The 14037-nt window shown below is 42.4% G+C and overlaps 2 protein-coding genes across 4 annotated transcripts in view; both read left to right on the forward strand.

Annotated features, from left to right (window-relative positions):
- Positions 1–14037, forward strand: part of LOC308663293 (uncharacterized protein) — a 166223-nt gene that overhangs the window by 46345 nt on the left and 105841 nt on the right. The window lies entirely within an intron of this gene.
- LOC308663301 (uncharacterized protein) lies at positions 5888–10345 on the forward strand. The gene is made up of 2 exons (XM_081319614.1): positions 5888–5977; positions 7968–10345. Exon 2 carries the CDS (start codon positions 8446–8448, stop codon positions 9415–9417), a length of 972 nt encoding a protein of 323 aa, XP_081175740.1. The 5' UTR covers positions 5888–5977; positions 7968–8445; the 3' UTR covers positions 9418–10345.

A 14037-nucleotide genomic window follows, 5' to 3' on the forward strand; every position in this document is an offset into this window, starting at 1 on the left:
TCAATGGAAAGATAAGTTAATGAAGAATGTAACGCAACATAAGTTTGTTCAATTTTCTGTACTGTATTCTATGAAAAGTTATAGCCAAATAACCAGAAAAAGGAAGCACAACTTGCTTAGGTTGATATCAGGTAGCTTTCCTTCATCTGATTGTAGCCAATGAGCATGAACGTTTAGAGAGCCAATCAGGTGTCATCTCATTTTGGCAATGAGCCAATCAGATCACAGTAGGATTCAGTCATTGAGGTCATGTATTGAAGCTGAGAGGAGGACATTTGTCAGTGTGTTATGTGATCGCTATCAAGTTGCTTGGGGTTTTTTGTGTTCTTTCGTTTACTGAGCTTGTAAAACGTAAGAAAATTAAAGTAATGGTGCGAACAGTTGACTGGTTCCCCAGAAAGCGATGTAAAATAGTATTATTAAGTGGACAAGGCTACAGTTATAAAGAAATTAGAAGAGAAATTGATGGAAACTTAACCAAAGGTGGCATTTCTATGGTACACTTTCCCCAAAAGGTTTCCAAAATTTTGGCCACTAGTATAAACACAGGGCACTTAAAGCAAGATTGATGCCATTTTGATCGTCTGGGAGTCCCCCAAAGGTGATTCTTGCTTATTTATTTATTTATTATGTTATGTTATGTTCCATTTAGAAGTTAACCAGGCCTCCTGGCCTTACTAACTACCCATTGGGAACCCCATATTAATACAACATATCTTAGGTGCGGCCAGAATTTGAAAACAGTGTTTAATATGGCACAGTACTTGAGTAAAAGGGTTTGGCTGAGATCAGCATATGTGGGACTGATTGGGGTAGATTTTAGGGGTGATACTGAAATATAATTCTAACTTATTTCACTTATCTACGTATCAAATTGTTGTATTTACTCCAATTTCATTTTAATTTGTTTTTATAGGATTTTATTAATAATTGATGTTTGAAATTCTGTATTCCGATATGGCCTATGGGCAAATCAATAAACTAATATAACTATTAAAACCAAATGCTTATAAACAAAAAGCTGGTTTCTGGCGCCTCTTCTTATCCCGGTGTTTAGGGGAAAAGCTATATATTCTTTGCTTTATGGAAGACTGGAAGGATAAAGGCCTAACACACTTCAGGGGGAAGAGCGTCTCATAGGGCAGGGTCTGCAGCAGAAAAGGCTCACTTCTTAGCTCCTATCAAATTGGAATATTTAAGAGACGGGGTTTGGAGTGTGGGCCCCCTATTTGACCCTGTAGAACAGATAGGTGCAAAAATAATAAAAGGTGGGACAATAACGACAGGTGCACTGTTGCGTTGGTAGTTAAAATGCAGCATTGCCCATTGACTCTACCCACAGCCTGAAGTTTGATCCTGTTGGAGGTTGAGGTTGACTCCATCCCTCCAAGATCAGTAACATGAGGATCCAGTTTGTTGGGTGCAATACACTGACTGGAAATTGAGAGTGCTATAAAGCCCTGCGGGGTGGTATATATGTCTAAGAGCTATTGCTATGATAAATGGCTTTTAAAGGTGATGACCAGCATCTTCAATTGTACCTTAAAGAAACAAATCCAGGGCAACGTGCAACACAAAGATTTACATGGGCAATATAGGGGGCCCCATTACCGTGTGCGCTGCTGTGTACTGGACCAGTTGAACTTTCTGGGTGGCCCAGTGCAGTAATCCAAATGGGAGGTGACCAAGGCACAAGAGACTCATGTGCAAGGCCTCCCTCTCCGGGAAAGGGCAGGACTGGTGCAATCTATGCAAAGCCCCTCCCGCAGCCATGGCCTTCCCCAGCAGGAGCTGTCTGTCCAGAAACACCCCCAGGTTGTGCACCAGCTGAGTCGCCCAGGTCTTTTTCTCCTGCACAGTCGTTTCTCTGGGTGCCAAAGTGAGGACCTCATGTAATCGTGATGTGAGAAGAGGTAGGAGTCCCAGGCAAGCAGGCCAGCAGGAGAGAGCTACGGATAGGTGGACGGTCTCCAGGCCTCCACCTTTCAGGGCCTGGGAGAGGATCTGGCCTAAAGACCCCAGCAGACTTTCTACCTAAGATTCCCACTCATTTCTTAGGCTGAGGCCTTAACCTCTGCACCAAAATGCCTCTCCTATAAGATCTTCTATCTGTTTCCTATTTTCTATATGATCTGTCTATATTTTAGTCTATAACACTATATTTCCAGTTTTCTCTCCTCAAACTGCCTTTATCAGTACAGTATATCTCCTTTCTCTATTCATAACCCACATCTCAAATCGTAATCTCCATAGGCAGGATTCTTTTTGTCATAAAATGCACCGGAGAGAGTTCCGGCATCTTTTTTTGACAGATTTTCCAGAGTTGCCTTGAACAAAATCCTAGTCTTTTAGATATACTAAAAATTGAAGGATTTTTTTTTAACTACAAAGGTAAACCTTGTGCTGTAGCTGCCAAAAAGGCCAACACAGTGCTAGGCTGCATTAACAGAGGGATAGAATCAAGATCAAGTGAAGTACTAATACCACTTTACAATGCCTTGGTAAGGCCACACCTGGAATACTGCATCCAGTTTTGGTCACCACGATGTAAAAAAGATGTCGAGACTCTAGAAAGGGTACAGAGAAGAGCAACAAAGATGATTAGGGGGCTGGAGGCTAAAACATATAGGGAACGGTTGCTGGAATTGGGTATGTGTAGTTTAATGAAGAGAAGGGTGAGGGGTGACATGATAGCAGTGTTCCAATATCTCAGGGGCTACCACAAAGAAGAGGGAGTCAAGCTATTCTCCAAAGCACCTGAAAGCAGGACAAGAAGCAACGGATGGAAACTAGTCAAGGAGAGAAGCAACCTAGAACTAAGGAGAAACTTCCTGACAGTTAGAACAATTAACCAGTGGAACAACCTGCCTCCAGAGGTGGTGAATGCTCCAACACTGGAGGTTTTTAAGAAGAGACTGGACAGCCATTTGCCTGAAATGGTATAGGGTTTCCTGCCTGAGCAGGGGGTTGGACTAGATGACCTCCAAGGTCCCTTCCAACTTTATATTATTATTATTATTATTATTATTATTATTATTATTATTATTATTATTATTATTATTATTATTATTATTATTATTATTGTAGGGTAGGCAAGGCAGATTGTATGATGTGTGTGAGTTCCAGCGCTTTTTTTTTTTTTACAAAAAGCACTGTCCATAGGTACTTCTCTCTCTCTCCCTCCCTCCCTCTCCATCCTCTATTTATCATCTCTATCTCCTCCAGCAATACCATAAGATGCGAGCATACTGCACAGATGTGAGGAATGTGGAAGGAAAATGTTTGGCCCTAGATCCTGGACTTCAGGCCAGGATCCTTTTTTAAGAAGGGTTGTTTTCTGGTTGGCTAAGGGGACACAATTTCCAAACAGGAATGTATATAAGAATTACGGATTCGAATGAGGAAGGGAAGGCATAAACTGATCTTTTTTTCTCAATTTCTCGTTTATTGCTGATTTTCTGTTGTTATTAGGTGTTTTGAATATTACCTTAAATTTCTAATTAAAAAAATCAGTGTCAGGCAGAAACCCCTTTGTGCGCAAATGCACACTACCATTCATTTTACAATGCTTTCAAACATTTCTTTGAAAAGTGTATTAGTTTTGTTTCCCAAATACAGACAGCTTCTTTTTGAGCTGCCTTTTTCTACGCCGTGCTGTGTATGGGTCTCACTCACTTTGATTTAATGGAGATTTCTGTGCTGAGGAAATTACGGAATCACCTGGCGTTTAGCAGACCTAAAACCAGCCCTGGCCTGCAGGAGTAAGGCTAGTTCCCTGGGAGCCCCTGGCCTGCTGGGGCTTCCCTCTCCTAAATCCTTGGGAGCCACAGGAAATCAGTCGTAAAGTTTGGGGATGTAGAGAGGTTTTGAGGGCAACTGAGAGCCAACTACTAAACCACAGGAATCTTTAGATCAGCTTCCTGTAAACCAGCGATCTCCAAATGTTTTGCCCAAGCTGCCTGGGAATGTTCAGTGCTGGAATCAAACTCCTTTGAAAATTGGGAAGGCTGCTCAGAGGAATTCCAGCCTTTAGTGAGATCTAGGTTCTAGATTGTTGGGGGCAATAAGCTGACTTTGTAATAATGCCGCTTGGGGGTGTGTGTGAAAGCCCTAACAAGCAGGCATATACATAGAATGAAGGCTACTGCTAAGCTTGTAAGCCGCCCAGAGTCTTCGGAGAAGGGCGGGATATAAATGGAATTAAAATAAAATAAAAAAATAAATAAAAATGGAGATGGAAAAATCACGTCTCCTATCCAGATATGTTTGGAAGCAATGTTGGTGGGCCCTTCAAGGTTTTGTCCTGTATTTCATTGCAGGTACTCCTCAACCTACGACCAAGACTGAGTCCAAAATTTCTCTTGCTAAGTGAAACGATTGTTAAGTGAGTTTGCCCCATTTTACAACCTTGTCGCAGTTGATAAGTGAATCACAGCAGTTGTTAAATTAATCAAACTGTGATTAAGTTAATCTGGCTTCCCCACTGACTTTATGAGTCACTTGCCAAGTGACTGAATTTGGATTACGTGACCATAGGGATGCTGCAACAGTCCTAAGTGTGAAAACTGGTCATTACTCACTTTTTTCACTGGGCTTGTAACTTGGAACAGTCACTCAACAAACTGTTGTGAGTCAAACTGTTGTGAGTATTCTATTAATGGGATGAACCTAGCAATTTTTTTAAGACTGCCCATACAAACAAGACCTTGGTCAACTTTGATGATGCAGCACCTGGCTAAACATGGGAAGCTAAGTGGCGTCAGGCTTGACCCTTAGAGCTTCCCTCAGTTGCAAAGGTAGTTTTGGGGTGCTATCCTGCACCCCAAGACGAAGAACTGCAAAAGAAGCTCTTTATGGGAAAGAAATAATAAAAACCATACAATGACATAGTTTTCATAAAGATGTGCACCCTTAAACTGATTCTTTCTTTCGATACTTTTTGATTTTATCTCAGCATGCAGGGCAGGAATCTTTAGACCATCTTTCTGCATGCTGGTTTCTTCCAAGTGTTTAAACTGCTTGGGAATAATAAGGCTGGAAGGTAACAAGGCTGGGAATTGGGAAGGCTGCTTTGAGGAATTCTGCCTTCTAGCAAGATTTAGACTCCCCAATAATACAGACAAGAAGATCATATCCACCTCCTGTCTTAGGTGGGGTTCAGAAGCAGTGCCAGTGGGCACTTCTGGATTGTTCCCGTGTTTCAAGGCTACTGCTAAGCTTGTAAGCCGCCCTGAGTCTTCGGAGAAGGGCGGGATATAAATGGAATTCAAATAAATAAATAAAATAAAAAATGTAGCTGACAACCACTGATGACCACACAAAGAAGCAAGACGTTCATGAACTTTAGGGCGCAGCACTTGGCTAAACCTCTGGGCCTAACTAGTGCCAAGCTTCGCTCTTATAACTTCAATCATTTGCAGAGGCAAATTTTGATGAGTTATTTTGCACCCCTACCCCTAGAAAAAAAAATGGCTGGAGCAATCTTTTCCAGTCCCCAAGTAAGATGTACTTTCTCCTTGGTTGTTGTACATCATTTGCCCTTACATGATTTATTCTTTCCTTCAGTTTAGTTGCAGGAAGAGCGGTAATGATTCCGCTCTTGGGAGACCTGAAAGAAAAGGATAGATTATCACGGCTGAAAGCAAATGGATGTGCTCGGTGGGAGTCGAATACTACTTGATGGCACATAAGCAACCACGGAATCAATGAAAACATCTTGCAAACGCTTTTAGGGTAGAGATAGAAGGAGCGTGTTTTTCAGCCTTAGGTCACTAGATGGCGCTCGGTATTGGCATTGCTAGTCTACTGGAGGGCTAGAGGCGGAGAAGGAAAGAGTAGAAACGATAGAGGATTGGCTTCCTAGAGAGAATTTTGGAGAAAGGGCAAAGGGACCTCCTCTTCCGGCTTACTTATGGGAGAATGATGGGCTCGCTGATGTTTCATTTGCCGTTTCGAGAGTCGAAACGGCTCTTGGGAGGTGAGTGGAGGGCAGGTCGGAAGCAAGTCGGGCTGTTTCGTTTCCTCCGCGGTGTGGAAACAGCGGAGGGACAAAGCCGAAACATGGGTGGTGCTGCATATTCTTCCTCTTCTCCCAATGTTATTATCCTTAGGCTGCATGATATAAAATTGCTGCATGTGATTTTCTGCTGGGAGATTTGGGACCTTTAAAAAGTCACTGTTTCCTATTTCTTATCAACCTCGGTCTTCTCGTAACAACTTTCACCTTTCTAAAATTAGATGAAACAAATTGAGTGAATCCATTTCTGAAACATTTTGAAGACTTAAACAAACATAGATTTTCTACGTACATAAATTGATGGGTTTGTATTTATCTGCGTGTGTACGTGAATCTATGTAAACCTAAGTATTTTCAGGTAATTTTGATAACGGTTTGCAATGATGATTTCTGATTTATCCAAACCAACAAGAGAATTTAATGATTTCATATATTAGTGGATATTTAATAATAAATTGGAAGGGACCTTGAAGGTCATCTAGTCCAACCCCCTGCTCAGGCAGGAAACCCCATACCAAGGGTCAGCAACCTGAAACAGTGAAAGAGCCACTCGGAACCGGTTCCCTCACAAAAGGAAAAACTGGGAGCCGCAAAAAATGTGTGCACATGCACGTACATACGCACATGCGCAGAGCAGGATTTGACTGAAGAGTGGAGCCAAGGCGAGATATGCACTTACCCTACATATTTGAATTGATTGGTTGAACTTTTTTAGTCCCACTTTTTTTTTTTGGACTGCACATAGCAGAGGACTGGGAGCTGCAGGAGACAGCTGAAAGAGCCGCATGCGGCTCTGGAGCTGCAGGTTGCAGACCTGTGCCCTATACTATACCTGTGCATTTGATTTTTCCTGCCTAAATGTAGAACCTTACTTTTTTCATCATTGAATTTCATTTTGTTAGATAGCGCCCAGTGTTCGAGTCTGTCCAGATCCTCCTGTATTTTAAGCCTATCTTCTGGAGTATTGGCTATTCCTGCCAGCTTGGTGTCGTCTGCAAATTTGATGAGTTCCCCATCTATCCCCTCATCCAAATCGTTAATGAAGATATTGAAGAGCACTGGGCCCAGAACAGAGCCCTGGGGCACCCCACTACACACTTAGTTCCATGTAGATGCAGTTCCATTGAGGACCACAGGCTGAGTACGGCCTGTCAGCCAGCTACGAATCCATCTGGTGGTGATGCTATCTAACCCACATTTTTCTATCTTATCAAGTAGTAGGTTGTGATCTACTTTATCAAATGCCTTACTGAAGTCCAAGTAAATTATATCTACAGCATTCCTCTGGTCCATTAATTTTGTCACTTGGTCAAAGAATGTAATAAGATTTGTCTGGCATGATCTGTTTTTGACAAACCCATGTTGACTTTTAGTGATGACTTTGCATCAAGGTGTTCGCTGATTTGTTGTTTGATTATCTTTTCCAGAATCGTCCCAGGTATTGAGGTCAGGCTGATAGGTCTGTACTTTCCTGGATCTATTTTTTTCCCTTTTTTGAAGATGGGAACTACATCAGCTCTCTTCCAGTCCTCTGGTAGTTCCCCAGTGCTTCAGGATCTTTGAAAAATATAGTTCAGTGGTTCTGAGATCACGTCTGCCAGTTCCTTGAGAACTTTGGGGTGTAATCCATCTGGTCCTGGTGATTTGAACTCGTCTAGGCTGGACAGGTTTTCACTTACCATTTTTTTTGCCTATCTTAACTTGCGTTTCTATTCTGTTTTTTATGGCACTGGTTTTGGTAGGTTGGACTGTTTTTTTCCCTTTGTGTAAAGACAGATGCAAAAAACGAGTTAAATAGTTCTGCTTTCTCCCGATTGCTTGTCACCTTCTTGCCACTTTCCCCGTCTTTTATGCGCCTAATGAATCATAATGAACGTTAGTGGTTAAACCAGCATTTTGATATGTTTGATATGTCCTACTAATATATGGATTTTTTTCAATGTTTTCACAGGTTTGGCAGCCATTTTCTAAACAGTAATGATAATAATCCATTAATATAAATCTTATAGACAAAGAGGATGCCAAGAAGAGCACTCTGGACAACAGAATGAAAAGCAGCATTAAAATGCAAAACAAACCATTAGTCAAAATCTTTCCCACTTCCTTCTGAAAATGTTAAAACTCTTCTCTTTGCTCAGCAGATGAAAGAAGACAAAGGAAAGAATAACAAGAACAGAGTTTTCAGGTGGAAAAAATAGATCATGTGGAACGCAAGGAAACATTGCATGAAAAGGTAAAAAGATCTAATTACCAAATTCAGAAAAAGTGGGAAATAGCTAGACATCAGTGGGAAAGAAAAGATCCTTTGGATAGCCAAAGGCATCAATGAAAGCCTTTCAGGAAGGGAAGAGTGTCCTGAATCAAAGCACCACCAGATAAGGGATCAGAAATAATTTCGGTCTCCTCGTGAATGTTGCAAAAGATTTAGCATGAACACAAATCTGGTGAGACACAAGAGAGCTCACACTGGAGAGAAACCATATGAGTGTCTGTATTGTGGGAAAAGTTTCAGTCAGAATTCAAGCCTGGTGATACACCAGAGGACTCACACAGGAGAAAAACCATATGAGTGTTCAGATTGTGGGAAAGGTTTCGGTCACAAATCCCACCTGGTGAAACATCTGACAATGCACATGGCACAAAAACCGCATGAATGTTCAGATTGTGGGAAAGGTTTCAGTTGCAATTCCGATCTAGTGGTACACCAGAGGATTCACACAGGAGAAAAACCATATGAGTGCCCGGTTTGTGGAAAAGGTTTCACTCGGAATTCCAGCCTCATGGAGCACCAAAGGACTCACACAGGAGAGAAACCATATAAGTGCACAGATTGTGGGAAAAGCTTCAAGCAAAATTCAAAGCTGGTGATACACCAGAGGATTCACACGGGAGAAAAACCATATGAGTGTCAGGAATGTGGGAAAGGTTTCAGGCAGAATTCTGACCTGGTAAAACACAAGAGGACTCACACAGGAGAAAAACCATATGAATGTCTGGATTGTGGGAAACGCTTCAGTCAGAAATCCACGCTGATGATACACCAGAGGACTCACACAGGAGAAAAACCATGTGAGTGTGCAGATTGTGGGAAAAGTTTCAAGCATAAATCCAAGCTGGTGATACATCAGAGGATTCACATGGGAGAGAAACAACATGAGTGTCAGGACTGTGGGAAACGTTTCAGGCAGAATTGCAAGCTGGTGATACACCGGAGGACTCACACGGGAGAGAAACCATATGAGTGTCCGGATTGTGGGAAAAGTTTCATCCGGAATTACGACCTGGTAATACACAAGAGGACTCACACGGGAGAAAAACCATATGAGTGTCCAGATTGTGGGAGAGATTTCAGTAGTAGGTATAGACTTATAAATCATGTAATGTTACACATAGGAGAGTAACCATTCAAATGCCAATTATGGACAGTGTTTTGCAGCAAATTCCTCTCTTATTACAGAAGAAATTCCACATGAGGAAAAATTTGATCTTGAATTTTGTTTCTTCTCTCTTACTGGAAGCCTAGCTGAGAAATTATTAATTTCTTGCATGATTCTTTTTAGTCAAGTGGGTATTATTAAACATGAGAGATCTGAGCTTCCTTTGTCTAGCCCAGTGCATTTGTTCCCTTTCACAGAGTCAAGGTGAAGTGTTGTGCTGGGCCAATAAAAGCGAGCTTAGATCTATATTAGGTATGCTTGCCACCTTGAGTTTTTTCTACATATAATAAATGCAGGGTATGTATTGTTATTTGTTAAGGAAATGTATGTGGCACCCCAACTCATGGTGACTCCACAAGATTTACAGAAATAAAACCTGAATACACAAACCAATAGACCCCATACATTGCAAATGGAAAATGCAAAGCCTCCACAGTTAACATTTACTTGTCCTATAAATACACGGCACCTCTAGCAACATTGGTGGCCTTTTGATTGTCTGGGAGTCCCCAAAAGGTGATTTTTCGTTTTCTTCAATTTAGAGGTTAACCAGGCCTCCTGGCCTTACTAACTACCCATTGGGAACCCCATATTAATACAACGTATCATATGTGCGGCCAGAATTTGAAAGGCACGTTTAATATGGCAGAGTACTTGAGTAAAATGGTTTGGCTGAGATCATCATATCTGGGACTGATTGGGGTAGATTTTAGGGACGATACTGGAATATAATTCTGTCTTATTTCACTTATCTATATATCAAATTGTTGTATTTTACTCCAATTTCATTTTATTTTGTTTTTATAGGGTTTTATTAATAATTGATGTTTGAAATTCTGTATCCTGATATGGCCTTTGGACTAATCAATAAACTAAAATAATTATTAAAACCAAATGCATATATAACAAAAACCTGGTTTCAATTCAGGCTTCTGATGTGCTGGCGCCTCTTCTTATCCCAGTGCTTAGGGGGAAAGCTATATATTCCTTGCTTTACGGAAGACCAGCAGGATAAAGGCCTGCCATACTTCAGGGGGAAAAGTGTCTCATAGGGCAGGGTCTGCAATGGAAAAGGCTCACTTCCTAGCTCCTGGCTACCAACCTTTCATTGCCCTCTTCTGCTGCACTTAGAAAAGATCTTAATCTGCGGAAATGCCTTGAAATCCTCTGCCAGGAAAACCTCTCATGATTTTCTTCTGCACAGCAAACTGCTGTTGATAGTAAAAAGCAGCCCAGGTGACCACATTGCTTAGTGAGGGCAATCTTGGCAGTTCCAGTTCCTTTTGCAACTCTTAAGACCCGTGGGTCATTAAGTGAGGACCTCATGCAATTGTAGTGTGGGAAGAGGTAGGAGTTCCACTCAAGCAAGCTAGCAGGTGAGAGCTATGGACAGGTGGATGGTTTTCACACCTCCTCCCTTTCAGGGCCTGAGGGAGGATCTGGCCTAAAGACTCCAGCAGACTTTCTGCCTAAGATTCCCACTCATTTCTTAGGCTGAGGCCTTAACCTCTACACCAGGGGTGTCAAACTCAATTTTATTGAGGGCCGCATCAGCATTGCGGATGCCCTCAGGGGGCCAGGGAGGGCGTGGCCTACTGGGTGGGCGTAGCTAGAGTGTGTATGGCCTACTGGGTTGGCGTGGCCAGCTCTACATCATTCGCATCAAGGGTGCCTATGGGGGCCTGGGCAGGAGTGGGACAGATCTGAGGGTCTCTGGCAGAAGGAGAATCTCTGGGCCAGGGCCAAGACAGCGGGGGCTGTTCCCTCACTGTTTCCAGGATGGCTTCGCGGGCCACATGAAACCACTTCGCGGGGTCGGATTCGGCCCCCGGGCCTTGTGTTTAACATGTCTGTTCTATATTATCTATCTCTGCCCTATATTTTCAAAAAGTCTACAACACTATATTTCCATTTTCCTCTGCTCAAACTGCCCTTATCACTACAATAGATATCCTTTAGCAGAGACATCACCCTGCCAACAAAAGTACATATAGTCAAGGCCATAGTTTTCCCAGTTGCAATGTATGGCTGTGAAATTTGGGCCATAAGAAAGGCTGAGCGCCAAAGAATTGACTCCTTTCAACTATGGTGCTGGAGAAGACTCCTGCGAGTCCCTTGGACTGCAAGGCGTTCAAACCGGTCAGTCCTAGAGGAGATCAACCCTGACTGCTCTTTAGAAGGCCAGATCCTGAAGCTGAAACTCAAATACTTTGGCCACCTAATGAGAAGGAAGGACTCACTGGAGAAGAGCCTAAAGCTGGGAAAGGTTGAGGGCAAGAGAAGAAGGGAACGACAGAGAAGGAGGTGGCTGGACGGAGTCACTGAAACAGTAGGCGTGAGCTTAGATGGACTCCAGAAGATGGTAGAGGACAGGAAGGCCTGGAAGAACATTGTCCATGGGGTCGCGATGGGTCGGACACGACTTCGCAACTAAGAACAACATATCTCCTTTCTCTATTGCTAAACTTTACATTTCTCAAATCCTAATCTCCCTAGGTACCTCTCCTCTCTCTCTTTCTCCCTCCCTTTCTCTCCATCCTCTATTTATCTAGCTAAGTGTCTCCAATCATTTCCTATAAACCTCAGTGTCTCTTTGATCTTTCATCTCTATCTCCTCCAGCAATACCATAAGATGCGAGCATACTGCACAGATGTGAGCAACGTGGAAGGAAAATGTTTGCCTAGATCCTGGGTTTCCCGCTATGATATATTTTTAAGAAGGGTTGTTTTCTGGTTGGCTAAGGGGACACAATTTCCAAACAGGAATGTATATAAGAATTACGGATTTGAAAGAAGAAGGGAAGGCATAAGCTGATCTTTTTTTCTCAATTTTTTGTTTATTGCTGATTTTTCATTGTTTTTATGTGTTTTGAATATTACCTTAAATTTCTAATTTAAAAAATGAGTGTCAGGCAGAAATGTAGAGAGGTTTTGAGGGCAACTGAGAGCCAACTACTAAAGCACAGGAAACTTTAGATCAGCTTCCTGCAAACCAGCGATCTCCAAATGTTTTGCCCAAGCTGCCTGGGAATGTTCAGTGCTGGAATCAAACTCCTTTGAGAATTGGGAAGGCTGCTCAGAGGAATTCCAGCCTTTAGTGAAGATGTAGGTTCTGCAAAAATGGAGATGGAAAAATCATGTCTCCTATCCAGATGTCTTTGGAAGCAACGTTGGTGGGCCCTTCAAGGTTTTGTCCTGTATTTCATTGCAGGTACTCCCTTGACCTACGACCAAGACTGAGCCCAAAATCTGGCTTCCCCAGTGATTTTACTTGTCAGAAGGTTGTGACCCCAGAACATAAATATGCGTCATAAATTTGAGTCATTTACCAAGTGACTAAATTTGGATTACGTGACCACAGGGATGCTGCAACAGTCCTATGTGTGAAAACTGGTGATGACTTACTTTTTTCACTGGGCTTGTAACTTGGAACAGTCACTCAACAAACTGTTGTGAGTCAAGGACTACCTGTATCCTATTAATGGGATGAACCTAGCAATTTTTTTAAGACTGCACATACAAACAAGACCTTGGTCAACTTTGATGATGCAGCACCTGGCTAAACCTGGGAAGCTAAGTGGCGTCAGGCTTCACCCTTAGAGCTTTCCTCAGTTGGAAAGGTAGTTTTGGGGCGTTATCCTGCACCCCAAGACGAAGAACTGGCTGGAAGAGTCTCCACTGATCCCCAAGGGAGATGTGATTTTTTGTTGCGTGATGTCACATTGTGTTCCGCCAAGGATCCTTTCCCTCCGTTTAGTTCCTGCAAAAGAAGCTTTTTATGGGAAAGAAATGACAATAAAAACCATAGTTACATGTTTTTCATAAAGACGTGCAGTCTTAAAACTTATACTTTCTTGAGATACTTTTTGATTTTATCACAGCATGCAGGACAGCAATCTTTAGATCAGCTTTCTGCAAAGTGATTTCCTCCCAAGTGTTTTGCTTAAGCTGCTTGGGAACAATAAGGCAGAAAGGTAACAAGGCTGGGAATTGGGAAGGCTGTTCGGAGGAATTCTGCCTTCTAGCAAGATTTAGACTCCCCAATAACACTGACAGGAAGATCATATCCACCTCCTGTCTTAGGTGGGGTTCAGAAGCAATGCTAGTGGGCACTTCTGGATTCTTCCCGTGTTTCATTATTGTATTAATAGGATGTAGCTGACAACCATTGATGACCACACAAAGAAGGAAGAACTTCATGAACTTTAGGGCGCAGCACTTCCTTAAACCTCTGAGCTTAAGTAGTGCTAAGCTTCCCTCTTACAACTTCAATCATTTGCAGAGGCAAGTTTCGAGGAGTTATTTGGCACCCCTCCCCCAAGGAAAAAAAACCTGGCTGGAACAATCTTCTCCAACCCCCAAGTAAGATGTACTTTCTCTTTGGTGGTTGTACATCATTTCCCCTTTCCCCGATTTATACTTTCCTTCGGTTTAGATCAGGGGTCTTCAAACCTGGCCCTTTTATGACTTGTGAACTTCAACTGCCAGAATTCCTCAGCCAGGCATGCTGGCTGAGGAAGTCTGGGAGTTGAAGTCCACAAGTCATAAAAGGGCCAACTTTGAAGACCCCTGGTTTAGATGCAG

The sequence above is a fragment of the Vipera berus genome (genome assembly GCF_964194415.1).
Source record: "Vipera berus genome assembly, chromosome: 2".
Classification (NCBI taxonomy): Eukaryota; Metazoa; Chordata; class Lepidosauria; order Squamata; family Viperidae; genus Vipera; species Vipera berus.